General features: G+C 50.2%; 1 protein-coding gene across 3 annotated transcripts in view; it reads left to right on the top strand.

Annotated features, from left to right (window-relative positions):
- The window catches only part of TBATA (thymus, brain and testes associated), a 27085-nt gene extending 12788 nt beyond the window's left edge, over positions 1–14297 (top strand). The window contains exons 2-10 of one of the 3 annotated variants that reach the window (XM_023537850.1): positions 1973–2029; positions 3372–3607; positions 5578–5733; positions 6618–6697; positions 7974–8150; positions 10090–10171; positions 10924–11068; positions 12701–12750; positions 13811–14297. In XM_023537850.1, coding sequence (XP_023393618.1) covers positions 1983–2029; positions 3372–3607; positions 5578–5733; positions 6618–6697; positions 7974–8150; positions 10090–10171; positions 10924–11068; positions 12701–12750; positions 13811–13896 — 1059 coding nt within the window. In that variant the 5' untranslated portion in view covers positions 1973–1982 and the 3' untranslated portion in view covers positions 13897–14297. Of the gene's footprint in view, positions 1–1972; positions 2030–2878; positions 3033–3371; positions 3608–5577; positions 5734–6617; positions 6698–7973; positions 8151–10089; positions 10172–10923; positions 11069–12700; positions 12751–13810 lie in introns of those variants that run through there. The other 2 variants (XM_023537851.1, XM_011372188.2) reach the window with 2 other exon arrangements.
- Positions 14298–18130: the final 3833 nt, after the last annotated feature.

The raw sequence follows: 18130 nt of genomic DNA, 5'->3' as shown, positions 1-18130 counted from the left end.
GCCCCTGACTCTCATTCTCTCCCTTGGTCCCCATAGAAAGTGCTGACTGGGAGGAGGAGAAGGAGCTTGGAGGCAGAGGAGAGCCCTGCCTGCCCCTCCAGAAGGGGTAAAAGGAGCTGGGTGGGGGTGAGGAGAGGGGTGCAGGGGAGTGGTTCTAGAGTTGTGGGGAAGGGGTAACCTAGCAACCTCTGGCTCATGCAGTCACAGAGCAGACAGACTTGCCCACAGAACTGACGAGCCTTCCCTTTGACCGTCCTCTTACTCCTTCCTACTCTGGCAGCAGGGGCTTCTCATCCACATGCTATAGTGGGCACTTGCCTCGGTGAGTCCAGGGATCTTTCGAGGGGAGGAAATGGACACTGTAGCCAGTCTCAGGCCAGGGGAGAGCTCAGAGGAGCCGATAGAGGGAAAGGGAAGTGCTGTCCCAGGATTGGTGTAAGCGTTAGGACCCCTTATGCCTGGCTGGCTGGGAGCCAAGGAGGAGAAGTAAGTGGAGGAAAAGGCAAACCTGACCCACTAGAGTCCCTGCTGACCTCTCTGCAGCAGTCGTGGGGTGTGACCCATTAGTGGCTTATAAAATCGATTTAATGGATGTCTAACATTTATAAAAGAAAACAAGGAGGATGAAAATATCAGTGTGCATCATACGTAGCAAGGGTGAGTATTGCTTTGGATGTACTCGCTTCAGTTTCACATCCACACAGAAGCACGTGTAATACGTGTGTGAATTGGGTCATGATGCAAAAATGAGTTTCTTACTATGGTCACAGTCAAAAGCATTTGGAAGTCTCTGTTCTAAACAGTACCTTTTCCTGTAGACAGGTGGTTTGGGGCTTCCGAATGCTCTGTTGTCAAGCCTACAGCCTCTAAGTGCTCTAGAGTCCAGCCCCCGTCATCGGGGATGTCCAAAGTTTCCTTCAAAGGAAGCTCTGCCAACTTTTTCTCTTTAGAGAAAAGATCAGGAGTCTTTGGGTCAGGGTTCCTGGTTCCTTTCTGTGTCACCTCGGAGTCTCTCCCCTTCCCTGACCTCAGGCAATACTGCCCCATCCCTCCACCCTAACCTGATGAAAGGCTGGCTCTGGGGGTCTTTGGGGTCCCTTGAAGATTCTGTGACTCTGAGGGTTAATTCTCAGAATGCACTGATTTCCTGTCTCAACCTTAGTTCTGCCACTTGCAACCCCCAACATTTCAGCTATACGTATATGTATATATATTCTGGCCCATAGATTTAGATTAATCACTATTCTTGGCTTTGACTCCTATCATCTTTCATCTATGTCATTTAATTAGCTTATTGAATAATATAATGGACACCAGCAAATGCACCACCCCCAACCCAATAACTAGAATACCATCACTAATACATCTTATGTGCTCCTCTGCTGCTTGACCCTCCACCACCTGCCCTCAGAAATAGCCACTAGCTGAATTTCATGCTTAGCACTTTCTGGCTTTTTTTTTTCTTGTTTCAGCACATGTTGATGATCATTTTACTTGTTTTTGAACTTTATTTTTAAAAAGGACCTGAGGCTACATGATCTTTTGCAGCTTGCTTTCCTTGACTTAGCATTCTATTTGTAAGATCAATTTATGTTGTTGTGTGTAACTGCGGTTCATTCATTTTCACTGCAATATAACGTTCAGTTGTCTGAATATATCACAGCTTATTTATCCATTCTTCTGACATTGGACACTTGGCTTGTCCCCGGGTTTTTGCCAATTTGAATCATGTTAGTTTAAATATTCTTACACATAACCCCAGTTGCACATCTGTAAGAGTAGCTCTGGGGTATATACTTGAGAGAGGAATTGCTGGGTGATACAGCATACGAATGTTCAATTTTACAAGATACTGCCAATCTTTTCCCCCAAATGTGTCTGTTCCAGTTTACATTCCCACTGCCAGTCTATAAGAGGTCCTGATATTCATCTTCAACACTAATATTAAGTATACTGGTCTTTATTCTGTTAGAAACCCCACAATGGCTGCAGAGGTAAAAATACAATTGGCTGGACATCCACTGATGAGGTAAGGCATCACCTATCCTGCTGACAGAGGAGGTAGTGGGAGTGGAACAGGGTAGAAGACAAAGGTGGCCTCCGTGGAACTCAACAAACTGGAGGTCCAAGAGAAGTAGTTCTTCCTTTCCCTCCACTGCCATCAGCCAGGCCCCTAACGGGTTCTCAGGCCTGAGGTAGCACAGGTCACAGGCTAGGCCTCTCCTTGGGTGGGGAGAGGATGCGGTGGCAAGAGCCAGCACTGAGCACAGAAATTCCAGGGGTTTTCAGGGAGTGACTTCCTCTGTTACTTGGGGTTATGGGAGGCCAGCTAACTGTGACTTTCAGAGAAGGTTTGCTTTATTTCTTTAAGTCCCAGATCTCTTAGAGGCGAATCCAGGACGGAACAAGAAACTCAGGGGCCTGATCAGCAAAATCCTCAGAGGGTCCTGGGGCAGAACGCCTTGCTTAGCATATCCAGAATCCATCTATACTCCTCCAGAGGGACTCCCAGCCAGGGCCACCAGGAGAAGGGAAAGCAGACAACAAGCAGGCAGGTGGTCCCACCAGGCACCAGACAAAGAGCAACCCATTTCTGGATCCTTGCTGGACCGACTTTGACCTCTTCCTCCAGGGGCAGAGGCACAGCATCCTCAGGAGAGGGAAGGGGTGCAGGGTGGAGGACAGAGAACCTGAGACAGCTTGTCTCCAGCGAAGCGAAACAAGAGCTTGAAGCTTTCCAGCGGCATTGCAGCCCTCAGAGCTGCCTCATCAGCTCGGCATCTCCTGGGAAGGGCCCTCACAAGGAAAGGACTTGCTGATGTAGTCTGGCCTTGGCAGCCAGCTTTGGCCCCAACGCTTAGTCTGGGCCAAAACTGCCCCAGATGGCGGGGGCGGGGGAGAGGGGAGTGACAGCCTGTAGCTGGCTTCTCCTGGGCTGCCAACAGTTTGGCTTGGGGAGAGGCCCTTGCTGGGGTCAGCCCTCTTGCCCTGGAGGTGTATATAATGTGCCTTTGTTCCAACCAGGTATTTGGGTAAGTAGGTAGGTCAATGGCTTCTCTTTCTGGCTTTTAAAGACGCTTTCTGGGAGAAAATTGGAGTTCTGGGAGATTCCATCTGAGTTCTCTCAGATGGATCCTAGCTCCCTGCTAAAGAGCTATAGAAAGACAGAAGGCTTCCTGGGACTGAATTGTCTCGTGGGGAAGAACCCTGGGGGAGGCTCAGCTGTGGGGCTCAGGGATGGTAGAGAAATCCTGGAAACCATGTTTCAGAGTATCTCAGGAATGGACTCTGTAATAAGCACTGGGCTCTGAGCTTGGGTGGATGCTACTTCCAGGAGGCTCCATTAGCTTCTCCTTGACCCTCTTCTTCAGTCCAAAGGCTGAGCTGAAGCCTGAGAAGAAGTCAGGGCACAGGCCAAGAAACCACGAGGATGATGGACCACAGAAAGAACTGAAGGTCCCAGGGATCGTGGATTTCGAGGTGATCCGAAAGGAATTGAAGACCCCCAAGCCCCAAACCTCTGGCACCTACCGCTTCGGCCGCCTCAGTCATCACTCTTTCTTCTCCCGGCACCATCCCCACCCCCAGCGTGTGACCCACATCCAAGGTAGGGCTGAGGTAGGCCAGGGCCTGGCCAGTGGCAGTGGGGCGATATTGAAAATTGGAAAGGGAAGACCCATCCCTTGTTTCCAGGCAGAGGCCCAGAGAGAATGGATACTTGGTCAGGGTCACAGGGCTGCTTGGCCACTTGCAAGCACTTGGCCAAGCCGAGATTTGACTTGGGGGGCAGGTTATAAGGGCAGACCGTATATCCCTACGAGATGTCCCTTGCCACCAAATCTCCCATCTTATAAATCAGAAAAAAGGGATGAATGTTCTGCCTCAGAGCTGAGCTCCGTTCTCTAACTCAGGTCATTTCATCCATCAAGTATCTGTTGAGTATGAACTATGTATGAGTCAGACATTTTTTCAGATCCTGAGAATACAACGATGAACAAGACAACTTCTGCCATCATGGAGCTGACTCTCTGGTGGGGAAGGATAGGAAATAGCTAAGGTGTCAAGAGTGTGGTAAGGGCTAAGGCTATAGAGGGGAGAGCTGGTCGATAGCATTGCATCTGAGCAAAGAACTAAAGGAAGAGAGGGTGAAACAACCATGTGGATATCAAGGGGAACAATGTCCCAGGCAGAGGAACCAGCAAGTATAAGGGCCCTGAGGCAAGCATCTCGGCTCTGTTAGAGGAACAGCACAGAGGCCAATGTGGCTGGAGCAGAGGAAGGAGGGGGGAAAGGAGATGCAGCAGAGGGGCAATGGGGACCCCATCATATGGGCCTGAGAGGACATTGTAGTCATCCTAAGCCATCTCACTGAGTCAGGTGGGAACCCTTGGAAAGTTAAGAGCAAAGTGGCAGCAGTGATCTATGGGCCTCTGTTTAGGTGATAGCTTATACCAGGGAGGTAGCAGTGGAAGACTGAGTGGCCCTGCTCTAGAGACATACAGAAGGTAAAGGCAATGGGATTTGTTGATTGATCAAAAATGGGGTGTGAGAAGAAGAGAAGAATCAAGGTTGACTCCCAGGTTTTTGGCCTGAGTAAACTGGAAAACTAGAGTTTCATCGGTTGTGACAAAGAAAACTTCAGAAAGGGCCAGGGGAGGGCGAGGAAGGAGATTGGGACCTGGGAGATGCAAAAATGTGACATCCAGGTAGAGGTACAGAGGAAGCAATTGGGGATGGAGTTCAGGGAAGAAATGCAAATGTGAGAGTGATTCAAGGAGGGATGGTGTTGGAAGTGGCACACCTGCATGGGATTATCCAGGAGCCTGTGTAGATACAGGAGAGGAGAACCTGGAGACTGAGCTCCAGAACTCCAAGGCTAAGAGGCTGAGATGAGGAGTAAGCAGCGAGGAAACAAAGCGTGGCTGGTGAGCTAGGAGGAGCCAGGAGAGTGAACGGGTCCTGGCACCAGAAAGAAAGTATTTTAGGAAGGAAAGAATGAGCGACGATGTTAAGTACTAACCAGGCTGGTCCTTAAAGCTTGACTATCTAAATAAAATAATGTCACACAGACCTTAGGCCAGAAGGGTCCTCAAGTGTTAACTGCCTGCCACCACCTCCAGGCTACCCTGCATTCAGCCCTGGACAGGCTGACAGATGGCAAGATGTTTTATCCAGAGGGTCTAGCTAGATATCATTCCCCGTGGTTTGAGTCCAAGTCCCTCTTGTCACGGACTATGGCTTATTGTCCCCACCCCCAGGTGCCCCGGCTTACTTCTATATGCTTACACCTGCAATCACTGCTTTGTTGTAGAAAGCCAAAAAGACCTAGGTCTAGAGTCTCTGGAAGCCTGACTCACTGCATGACCCTGAGCACTTCCCTTTGCAGTCCATTCTAAGTGTCCCCAGGGGTAAGGTCTGGGTGGTCGCAGAAGCCCTCAGGGCTCTAATGAATCTATGAACCGTGGATACTGGAAGAAGTGGGGCCAGTGCTCTCCCTGTCCACCAGCCTCTTCCTGGCCTCCTAGAGCTCTTGGGGTCCAGCCATGACTCCTTCCCACAGCCTCTACCCCTTCGCAGATCTCACCGGGAAGCCCGTCTGTGTTGTCAGGGACGAGTTCTCTCTGGATCCCTTACTTCAAACTGCACTTTCATCCCACTATCTGATGGGAATGCCCACCATCTCTGTCCCCATTGGAGACCCACAGTCCAATCAAGACCCCTGGCTTTCTTCTGGTGAGTACTAGAGCCATAGACCCTCTGCCTCGGGCATCCTCTCTCCAAGGGCTGCCCCACTGGGGCAGGTGCCTGAGAAGGAATGAGCCTTAGGTCATAGGTTGGTGAGATCTGGTGAAGTACTTCGATTTTTCTTCATTTCCTTGAGCATCTGCAACTGCATTATTCCCCACCCCACGGATCCTCAGAAATGTGCCCCTGCTTGGATTTGAGGTGTTTGAGGAGTAATAACAAGCAGAGGATACACAGATTTGGGCAATTGTCGTGTGACTTACAGCTATAAACAGGGATAATATTGGAAATATTTAGTACTTATATGTTCGGGCACCAGCCATCAGAACAATCAGCCACAGAGAGCACTGCATCAGCATTCTGGAGGCCTCTGTGCTGCCAGATCTTAACCTTTCCTTTGGGGAGGGGGGGATCTTGGGGGAGGGGCAGGGACAGACTGCAAGGCAAAGAGGTTTGGAAGACTTGCTCAGTGCTCTGTAACAAGCTCTTTAGGGGCAGTTCGATATTTTAATAACTGGCGCCGCGTATCCACTGATTCTCAGCCCTGGCTTCAATTTCCTAAAAGAGACAAAGCAAGATTAAGCCACTCGCATCTTGGCACACATAGCCAAATGTTCTCCAGTGTCTCCCAGTAAGGCCACAGGCCAGGACATCATCAGACCCCTCCACACCTACTTTCCCACCCACCAATGGTGTGATACCTAATCCTTCTTCCAAGGGCACCACCTCCCCCTTTCTCTTTAAGATATGGGTGCAAGGCTGTGGGGAGAGGAGGCTCTTCCATTTACAGCCCTCCTGACACCTGGTGCCACAGGGAGGGCAAGGAGGAGGCTCCAGACATCAGTTGGCAGGATCTTGTCTCCTCCTCCCAGAGGCCTGGAAGAAGGAGTTGAAGGACCTGGCTTCCCGGGTGGTTGTCCTCACCAAGGAGAATGAGCCGAAGAACAAGGAGGTGAGTGCAGAACAAAGGAACTGACCGGGAAGAGATGAAATGGATCCTTCCCTTTGTAAGGAAATCCCTCCCAGGTCGGTTCAACCTGACCAGCAGAAGAGCTAGCCTTTATCGCTCTATCGAAGCGATGCTGTCGGCACTGGGGAGGAGGGGCTGACGGATACCAGTTGAAGGGAGAGGGCCACAGTGAGGGCTCAGAGGGGCAGAGAACACACCCAGGTGGAGAAAGCCAAGAAAGTTCCTAGCATAGAAGTGAAGAGGGGAGGCACCCCAGTGGGGGCCTGCAGCACAACAACTCAGAAGCTAGGAAATGCGAGACGTCTTCAGAAAGCGGAGGACTGCAGGACAGGGTACAGTGGGCAGCAATGGGGTAGAAGGTGGGAAGGGGCCAATTTAGAATGTGGGCAAGGCCAGCTCATTGTCATTTCTGAACCCAATGTAGTGTCTACTCTCACAAAGAGTTAGAGAATCACTGATGGTTTTTAAACAGGATGGGGTGGCCTCATGGGGGCTATTTGCTGACAAAGCACTAAAAACAAGTGGGAGGCAGCTTGAAGATAGTGGAATTGGTCCTAAGACAGGCCTGGTCCTTTGTGGCGGAGTCCCATCCCGCCCTTGTATTGGGCAGCAGAGTTCTTGTCCCTGCTCTGCAGCTAACTCACTGTGGTGCTCAGGGCAACTAAGCTAAACCCTCTGGGTCTCAGTTTTCTTATTTTTAGAATGGGAAGGATACTACCAGTGTTAACGGGAGTGGTAGGTGCTGGAGACCACAGACCTTGGGCCCACAGACTTGGCTTAGGAGGGTTTCACAGGGCTAAGAAAGGATGCCAAGCTGTGGGGGTCAGACCTGGGTGCAGCTGAGCTAAAAATTAAGGTAGGTTGTGGGGGCCTTGGCACAGGATACTGTTTTCAAATCTCTGATGGGCTAGGAGGAGAGAGGCAGCAGGGAGGGTCTGCCCAAGGAGGAAGTATGTGGCCAGCATTCAACTAATTTCCAGAAGTAAGAGCTTTGGCTTTATTGGAAGAGGCCCCCGCTGGGGAGAGGGATCTAAGGACAGGGTGGGGCTGGCCTGGTGGACTTCTCGGGTCCCTGCAATGCTGTGATTCCAGGAGAGGAGGTGATGGGTGCCCTGGAGATGTGACCCGGCCTCTTCTCTTCTGGCTGCCTTCTCCCTCCTCTCCCTGCTCATCTCTGTCTCTCTCCCCACCCTTCTCCCCTGCCACCATCTCCCCCATCTCTCTCCTTGCCTGGAGAGTCTGGCCACTTTTCTCCCAGCAGAAGGAGGAGCCTCAGCGGGAGCAAGGGGCGAAGTATTCGGCGGAGACAGGGAGGCTCATCCCAGCTTCCACAGGAGCCTTGGGTCGCCGCAGCTCCCGCCAGGGCCAACGGAACTTCTCTTCTAACAGAGATGGAGGAGTCCAGACCTCCGTCTTGCAGGACCAGGAGCTGCTGGTGAGACCCTGGGAAGGCCGGTGGCTGCGGCCCTATGGAGGCCCTGGTCTGAGGGCAGAGACCAGGGTAGTACTGTTCCCAGGCTCACAGCAGTCCCAACAAGGACTCATAAATGGCTGTGAAGTGTGGCGTCTCCCAGCGATACTTGCACCTAAGACTGTAAGACTCAGAAACCCCAGACCTGGAAGTCAGGAGCCTGAATTCCAAGCCCCTGCTGCCTCCAGGTTTCTGTGTAAGCCTTTCCCACTTTGTTAAGTCCTTTCGCCTCTTGGGGTCTCAGTTCCACGATGTAGCCAAATTGGGAGCATGAACACATTATCACAAAGGTCTGTTCCAGCTGTGGCACTTGGTGAGTTAAACGGAGCTACAGCAGAGGAATTGAGAAGCATGGAGAGGAAGTATGTCCTCAGACCATACCCCAGTACATTCCGCTATCTTGCCTAGTATGTCCTCAGACCACACCCCAGTATGCTGTCCCCTACAGCCTACAGGGCTGGTCCCAGCCTGGTGACCCCACACTCTGAGAGAGGTTTGGTCTGTGCTACAACAAAGCACAAAGCCCACCACCTCCATGTTCAAGTTTCCTCATCAAAGGCCTGAGATGAGTCCATGACTCGTTCCAGTGGGTTAAGGCATTGAAAGTCCCTGTTAAAATGCACACGTGTTCTCTAGAAAAAAGCCAAACAATGAGTCAGCATCTTGACACCTTCCCCTCTGACCAGTGCTTTTAAGCATGCTGTCCCTTTGGAGCCTTAAAACAGTTCAGTGAAGTGAATAGAGCAGACAGGGCCTAAGACCCCCATTCCACAGATGGGGTAGGCTGAGGCCCTTCCAGGCAACATTCTGTGTCCCAGTTCTCCAGGGAGGGAGCAGCATAGCCAGGACTAGAACACAGTACTTTCTCCACCATAGGGCGGCCTCATCTTGCCTGGAAGTAGGTTCTCGGGTTCCGTGGGGAGGGGGCACAGGGCAGGTAAGTTGGATGCCAGGAATGGAGAAGGACCCTGGGGAGAGTGGGGGTGGGGTCGCCGTAGCGGGCGGGCACCTGGGGGCAAGGCTGGGCACCCTAGCAGGCATAGGCCTGGGAGAGGCCGGGCCTAGGCCCCCCTCTGACTTCCTCCGGTTCAAGTGGGGTCCCCTGAAAGAAAGAACCCCACTTTCCTAGGATACCAGGTGCTCTACTCCCCATCGAGGGCTCCAACTCCAGCCAACCATAGACACAGCCGCCATCAGCATCCCGGCCTAGGGAGTCCCCATAGCCCATCCAAGACAGAGCTGGATCTTTTTCCAATGATCCTTGACTGGAGAATGCAGTGGGGAAAGGGCCCTGAAGCAGCAAAGATGGCAGAGGCTGAGGATGCGGCTGGGAGCAAAGCAGGCATGCTGTCCGGCTGTAAGGAGCCCCAAGCTGAGCAGTTTGCAGAGCCGGCCAGCCCCACCCCTCAGGCTGCCCGAGATCATCCCACCTCTTTGCTAACATCTCCAGACTCTGAACGTGGGAACTTCAGGGTGGGGAGGCCCCTGGGGTCCCTGAAATCCCCACACCAAGGACTGGGGCATTCAGGACTCACTGCATCTTTGAGGAACTGACTGGCCAGCTCTGACTGCCTTCCCAGTGAGAGACTTTGGGGATACAACTAGCCTCTGATTTTGAGGGTTGGTTCTGCCACAATCTCCCGCTAGGTGTCCTCCTCTCTCAAGGCCTTGGATTCCTCACCTGTCCAGTAAGGGGGTTAAAAATCTTCCTCCAGGGCTGTTGGGAGAGAAAGCCCTCTGTAAAATGCCAAGCCTCACACAGAAAAGAGCCAGGAACCATCGTGGGTACCAGTTCAGCCAAGCATATGGCTCTGGGATCCCACTTTGCGGGGGCAGGCACTTGTGCTGCCAGCTGGAACATGCTGTCCAGTACACTGACCCAGGCCTGTCTTCCTGCCCACAGATCTTGGAACTTCTATGTCAGATCTTGCAAACAGACTCTTTGAATGCTATCCAGTTCTGGCTACTCTACGCTCCCCCAAAGGGTAAGACACAGCCTTGTGCCCAGGTCCTCTGAGTGGAGGCTGCTGAGGGCCCTGTCTTCTGGTTCTATAGTACGCTCATGTCATTCAGCTCCCATGCCAGGGCCTGGGCCTTCTGCCTGGGCCTCTTCTCCTTTTTGAAGCCCAAACGAACCTTCTCCAGCCAGACAACATCGCTGCTCCCTCTTCCCATTCCTCAGATTTCCGTGACCCCACTCCTCAGAGGGGACCCTTTCTCCATACTGACCACAAGTCTCAGCACCTGGGAGGGACTTAGCAGACACAGCCTCTCACCCACTACTGTGGGAAATGCATGCACGCATAGATGCAAATATACACGCATAAGGACACACAGGTATATGAACACATGAATGGACACCCATACATACACTGGGACAGTAGGTAGAGAGTATGTCTAAGTGGGAGGGTGAGGAGTGATAAGAGCCAGAGAGCTGATTGGAGAAGGCTCCCTGATGGGGAGAGTGAAGGGGAGGATGAGGGGGTGGGCCTCTTACAGGCTTCCCAGAGAGGGCGCAGTGTGTGGAAGACAGGTGGGCCAAGAACAAGGCACAAGGAGGGAAGTGGGGTCTCCCCGTGGGGCCCTGTGGGCAGAATGTGACATAATAAGAGAAAACTGCCCTGGGCCATGGTTGCCCAGAAAAGCTGAAGGCCTTGCTTCCTGACTGTCCCATTAGGGACAGGATGGGGGCTGGAGTCATGCCCCTGAGGACTCTGTCCCCTGGCTGTGCTTACAGAGAAAGACTTGGCACTAGGGCTCCTGCAGACGGCAGTGGCTCAGCTTCTTCCCCAGGCTCTAGACTCCATCCCAACAGAACAACTCTTGCACCAGCTCCAGGAAGTCCAGGAACCACCTCAAGAAAGGGAACAACCACTCTACAGGTGGGCTTCACACTCTTCATCTGTCCCTCTTTTCTCAGGATGGCTCCTTCATGTTTAGCACCTGTCCTTCCAGGTGAGGCTAGTGGGGTCCAGAGAAGGGAGCCTGGTGCTGGTCAGAGCCTGGGCTGACTGAGCCTGACCTGGAGGAAGAGGTCAGCCCTCTCCTGGGACCCTCCAGTGCTACTCGTACTACTCAAAGGCCTACTTCTGCCAGACTAGACTCTGGCTGCCAGCTGTGGGGATGCCTGAGGGGGTGACCTGTGTCAGCTATAGCAAGACAGGGCTGAAGAAGCCATAGCTAGTCCTGTAGAAGCTCTTGGTCTTTGGGAAGACACAAGTAGAGAAGGAATGCTAACACAAGGCAGGCAGCAGTACCTTTATGTCGGTATTAAGGGTCCTGGATGACTAGAGAGAAAGAGATGCATTCCCAGTTGTGGAAAGGAAAGGTGAGGGAAGGCTTCAGAAAGCAGGTGAGTGAGGCCTGACAGTCAGCACTAGAACTTGCAATATTGTGTGCCCACTATGTCTGCCTGACACCGCTGGGTGCTCTGCATATTTCTAGTCCATACAACCATCCATAGAGGCAGTATCACCTCCATCTTACAGATGAGAAACTTAAGGCTCAGAAATAACCGAATGACCCAAAGTCACCTGGCTGGACAGCAGAGGAGCTGGGATCAGGCTTGGGCCTGACTGACAAGCCCAGCATTACTCAGATTTGTAGGAAACTTGTCAAAAGAGCAAATTATTAAAGTCCAAGACAGCAAGTGGGATGGGGTTGGGGCAGGCATGGGATATATATTTTTAACAATCTCCCAAGTATTTCTGATGGAGCTTGGGGAACATGACTGGAGTGGATAGAATTTGAGTGAGCAAACGAGAGGGTGGGGAGTGTCAGGAATGGAAGTCAGGAATATGTACACTTAAGGGGATGTTAAGTTCTGGGGTGGTTGGAGCAAGGTGGGCTTGGCGATAAGGGGGCAGGGTACTTGTGTTTATCTTAGACTTATTGAAGGGCTGGGTGCTTGCTCTGGCCTTGTACTTGGTTGCTGCTGTTATTTTTCACTTTGGAAGGCCAGAGGAGGTACAGAGGAAGGGAGGCTTCACTGTGACCTTGATTACGCCACCTCCCATCTGTGAACCTCAGTTTCACCTCTCAAAAGCCCCTCTCTCAAAGTTGTAGGGAGAAAAATTGCATCAAGTGCATAAAAAGCCTTGCTGAAGTGTAAAGCTGATATCAGGTAATATATGAAAATTATTCATGCTTGTAACTAATTCATTAGCGAAGCAGGGTTCTTGTCTTCTCCCCTCACAGGGGAAGGCTTCTTGTCTGCTAGGAAGCAGGAGGCCAAAAGAGGACCTGGCAGAGGGCCAGTACAGTGGCCTCCCTTACAGCTTCTGGGACAGGAGGGCCTTGGTTTCCTGTGGCCACAGCAGGCAAAAGAGTCGCAATTGTCAGGGTCCTGCTTGGGGTGGAGCCAGTCACAGACGAACACTTGCTGGTTCTCTAGGAAGGTCAGCTTCTGCCTCTCCCTGGAGCACCTTCCTCATCTGCCCGCCCTTCCTGCCACTTTGCTGTGGTGTGCTCCAGCCTGACCTTTCTGGGCCCTCTCTTCTTTTTGTGGGTTACAGCCAGTCCAAGAAGACGAAGACACCCTCTCTACTAAAAAGCGAAAAACCAGGTAAGAGTCCATGCAGCAGGTCACCGGGGGCTCACCGAGACCCATCCTGGCTGGATTCCTTAGCAGATTCAAGGCTCCTTGGAGACAGGTCTCTGCCCAAGGAAGCTGCTCATTTCATCCATTCATCCATTCATTCATTCTTTTATTCAACAGAAACTTATTTAGCACCTACGTGCTAGGCTCTGGGAATCCCTGCAGAAGAATTCAAACCATTTTCTGCTGTCATGGAGCTTACAACCTAGGGAGGAGGAGTGCAGACAACCAATAAAAACATCGGAGGGGGATAGGTGCTATAAGAAAAATAAAGCAGAGCGATGCAATAGGATTGGCAAGATAGGGAGAGCACTCCTTGGGCTGAAAGACAGGAAGGATTCAGCCCTATGCAAGGCTCCCACCTGCCTGGTGTGTTGGTGAAAGAGCAGGCCAGGGTGACTGGAACTTTGTGGGCTGGGTACAGTGATACGGAGTGAGTTGAGAAGAGTGGGCAGGGCTGGCCTGTATGAAAGGCTAAGTGTGTGGCCTCATGCAGAGTGCATGGGGTCACACTGGAAAGTTATAAGCAGGGTGTAGCAATATCCCTTTGGCTTCTGTGTAGAGAATGGACTCTTGGGGGGTAGGAGGGGATGAAGGAGATGAAGGAGGAGGCTGCTGCAGTCACCCTGGTGCCTTAGACCAGGGCAGGGGGAAGGGAGTAGAGGTGGAGGGGAGAGAAGACAGGTATCCACCATGTACATTATTCTGCCACACTAGACTGTAAAGTGTCCTGAGTGGCCAGTGGAGTGCCTGCATAGGGTAGGCACTTCATAGATATGTGTTACCTGAATGTAGAAAGAAGAGGGTGGTGTGGTGAGGCTCAGAGGAGGGAGTCGGCTCCTCCCACTCACCAGAGCCAAGAGCAGAAGGTGGGTTGACTCAGGTTGTCACACCTCTCCCTCTGCTCTTGCGCATTCACCGGGAGCCTTCTGGGGAGACGGGTCCACCCAGGTCTTCTGGGCCCCTCCCAGGTAGGGACCCAGCCCCTCCTCAACCTCTCCTCCAGTTGTGTCTCCCCTTCTTCCAGAGCATATCGGGAAAGCACAAGTTCTCCGGATGCATTCAAGCCAGGACACAGAAGAGAAAGCGTCAAAGCCAATGGCAGAGTGCTGAGGAGACAGTGGCGCCTTGCCCACCTTGCTCAAGGGCCAGCCTGGAGTTCAGGGTTGCTTCCACCCCTATCTCCTCAACAGCAATATGTACTTTCCTATCATACACGGTCTATTAAAATGCCGTCTTCCCTTTAAGAGGACAGTTCCACCTCCTGTGCAGTAGGTCTGTGCTTGGATTGTTAGTTCCTGGAGAGGGGATGAGCTGCACAGAACCATTCCCACTCCCTTGGAGAATGCCCAATGCCACCCCCCAAGTGGGGCTCATCTGTTTCTTTTACGTTCCAAGGAACTGAAGGGAAGATTGTGGTTGGGGTGGCCTGAGAAAGGGGCTCTGCCCTTGTGCCAAAACACATAGCATTCTGGGTAGGTTAGAGCAGAGGTCAGGAACACACAGGCCTCCTTAAAATAATAATCAATACCAATTGTTGAGTTCCTACTAAGCACCGAGGCAGGGACTTCAGTAATAGCTAATGATGAACACCTTAACTGACTCGAGAGAGTCAGGAGGCTTTGGCTAGAAATAAACGACAAAGATTTACTCAAGGGTCTTAGAGTTTGCAAACTGGAAACACAACTAGGCCATACCCAGAGTGTTCCTAAGGAGAAAGAAAAGCTGAGGGTTCTCATAGTAAAAAGCTCATTCAGTTCTGCATTCTTAGGCCTTGGATTGGTCCAAGATGGTATTCTTCAGATGTGGTCAATGGAACATTTTCTTCTTGAGGTCATTGAGATGGTTAACTAAAGACTTGATGTATGTCCAGGCATTAACACACAACTCACTGATTCTTATCCAGATATTGACGCAGGACTGGAAAGTTCAAAAGTTTAAGTTCTCATAGTCAGTTAAAACAAGAGTAATTGTTTCCTCATGCCTCAGCCTACTTAATTTTAATAATTTAGCAGCCTGACTATAATAACTCCATTTTATTTCTTCACTCTATCTTCAAACACTATGTGAATTGTTCTACATACTTTGTGGTACTATATTTGATTCTCCCAAAAGCTCTATGAAAGAGTATTAATGTTATCACTCTCATTTTATAGATAAACAGACTGAGGCTCAGAAAGGGGCCACATAGTAAGTGGCAGAGCCCAGATCCAAACCCCATACGTCTGGTTCTAGAATCCCACTGTACTCTTACAAACAGCAACCCTCACCAAAAGTTGTGGTTACATTTCTGAAAAACATAAGGGTTAGCAAAATGATCATTGGCAAGATCAAGGAGGAAAGGGACATTACATAAATGTGACCCAGATGCATTGAGGGTGTCTCTATCCTTTAAGTTCTAAAGAAGATAGCCTTGACCCTCTGGAAAGTCCAATATTTTTCTTGAGAGTTCTACAAATTTCCTGAAAGGGGGAGGGAGGCACTGATGATTTGTAATGTCATGGTCACCTGCGGCTTTGAGTTTGTACTTCTACTGAGTTCAGTCCATAGATTGTAGCTCCTTTCCATACTTTCAGCCACTTCACATCAGTTCAGATGGACTTAGTCCCTCCAGGTTTTCCCAAATATCCCACTCACACAAACCTTTGCATGCAGTAGGCTTCAGTCAAGATCAGGGGCTGGATGGGGATTTGCTGTGGATCCAGCAAACAGCTTCACAGTCAGTATTAAATTGCCTTGTTTTTTGAAGTCCTCCTACTGGGGATGTTTCCCTGGTGGCAGCCTCTCGTATAACAACTATGCCCCTTGCCATCTCACTTGCTTTCTCCTTCTCTGTCCTCGCCCCTGCCAACAGTTTGCCCCCAGAAAGCCCACATTTATTTTTTTCCAATTTTTTTATCGTGGTAAAATAGACATCACACGAAATTCACCATTTTGACCATTTTTAAGTGTACAGTTTAGTGGCAATAAGTACATTCACATTATTGTGCAACTATCACTTCCATTCATCTCCAGAAACGCTCTTCATCTTGCAAAACTGAAACTCTGTGTCCATTAACCAATAACTCCCCTGTCCCGTCTCTTCTGAGTCCCTGGCAACCACCATTCTATTTCTGTCTCTCTGACTCTGACTACTCTAGATACGTCATATAAATGGAATCGTATATGCATACATATTTGTTCTTTTGTGTCTGGCTTATTTCGCTTAGCATAATGCCCTCAAGGCTCATCCATGTTGTGGCAGGTACCAGAACTTCTCCCACATTTTCTTTTTATCGATGCGGCAGTTAGGCTTCCTCCAGACTCTCTTCTCAAACTCTCCAGCCCCACATTGCCTTGTCCAACCTCATCAAGGGGCTGAACTGAACAGAAGGTCTTTTTATGGCACTGGGTCCTTGTCCCTTGGCAGTTATGGTTATGAGAGTTTATCCCTCCTCCACTACAAATAACTTTTTAAAATCCACACAGTAAAAAAATCTAGAAGATATCTACTTCCAAAATAAATCATACAACTGGCATAAAAACCCTGGCTCTTTAGGTAATCCTTCTACCTCATCTTTAATTTTTCAGGAAACAGTGCCATGAGATTATTTTCCACTGCAGATTCTCACATTTTTCTTATCCATAGAGAGTATCTCTCATCAAAATTGATTAGACCACTCTTTCAAATTTATTTATTTTGCTTTCTTTATCTTGTGTTTGCTTTTGCAACTCCCCACAAAATGCATGTGTCACTCCTTGGCCTTTGTACCCATTGCCATTGCACTTAAAGGTGACATGTTCTGGGCCTGGCTTCTTACCCATATATTTTGAGAACAGATTTTGAACAGATTTTTCTCAGCGGCCCCGCAATCTATCAAGGGAAAGAAAGATAAGGCGACTGAGTGGAACCATGTGTACATAAAACCATTGTGGAAATAAACACTATGACATGCAAATGGGACACTGCTATACTGAAAAAGCATGGATGGCCAAGCTCTGGTTGTATGGGGTGATCTGACCTCATTAATGCTCAAGGAAACCTATAAGGTAGGCATAATCATCCACTTTTACAGTAACATGTGAAAGTTCACATAGCCAATCAATAGTGGATTTAAACCCAGGGCTGAGGGCTCCTCAGTCAGTGTTCTCTTTCTGCTATACTGCCATCTTGCAGGTTATTTTCCAAGGACCACTTGTCTCCAGACAGAGAAGTAAACCCTTCTCTCATTTCCAGCCTGTCACCCACTCTTCCTCCTGGTTCCTCTTCCCCTGCTTCTTAGATGTGTAGTAAGACAGAGTTTGCTCTGATACCCTGGCCCTTTTGAAAGTCCCCCAACGGGGCTGCATCCTCTTCCCATGTCTGAAGGGAGTTATTGCTAATCCCCATGGAGACAGTCACCAGAGGTTATTTGAGGGATCCAGACATCTCACAAAGCACTTGTCAGAGTTGTTGCTGGCCTTCCTGGAAATGCAGGTAGTGTCAGGCCTGCCTTCCTTGTCACCTGTACTGGGCTATCTATGCCCCTTTGATCCTGTGCAGGCCAGAGGCCAGGCTAGTGACCGGGCTTTGGGCTGTAAGTCTGTCTGGCTTTGCAGAGTATGTTCTGCTTAGCAGCACTGCCTGTCTGCAGCGGCTTGGTCCCCATTTGACTTCTGCTGGGTGTTAGGATGCCATAGCCATGTTTGGGTCACTCCTAAGTTTTCTCTGGCTCCAGGCCCTGGAATTTCTCCTCTCCTTACCCTCTGCTTCTCTGCCTGAAGCATGAAGACAGATTTTCCCTTTCAATAATATCCACGGCATCATAGTTTTGATTTATAAAAGTCTCATACACACAAAAATAAATATAAATGTATTAAAATCAAATTGTTCCTCCATGTGCCGCCTAAGTTCATCTATTGTACCACCAGAGTATGTATATTTACCACACTGTGAGAAATGGTGACTAGCATAAATTGCAGATGAGAGAGCCACCCCGAGACTTTGGGCTTAAGGACACAAGTGGGGGTTAGCGTCTCCCTGCACAGTTTGCTGGCTCAACCATCACCCCTCCCTCCGCCACACGCACTCCACTTAAATAAATGAGAAAAGGCTGGAGACTCATTTCAGCGAAGACAGGGGAAGTTCTAACCTCACTGCAAGAACCTTAGAATCCCACTGTTGTGCAATTCCTCAGAAACTCCCTAGCACCCTTCCCAGCCCATGGGAGACCCCCATTGCAGCACCTGCAACATGGTGTCCAACCTCAGATTAGACAACTATAGTAACAGGGAACTTGTTTCCTTTCCTGGCTGCTCAAACCTTAACCCTGGTCTCAGAGCCACAGAGATCAAGTCTTTCCTTCTTCCCCTGGCTATCTAATTTTGC

Source organism: Pteropus vampyrus, unplaced genomic scaffold (assembly GCF_000151845.1).
Source record: "Pteropus vampyrus isolate Shadow unplaced genomic scaffold, Pvam_2.0 Scaffold202, whole genome shotgun sequence".
NCBI classification, from domain to species: domain Eukaryota; kingdom Metazoa; phylum Chordata; class Mammalia; order Chiroptera; family Pteropodidae; genus Pteropus; species Pteropus vampyrus.
The sequence above is the reverse complement of the archived record's forward strand: the minus strand, read 5'-3'. Positions and strand labels throughout refer to the sequence as shown.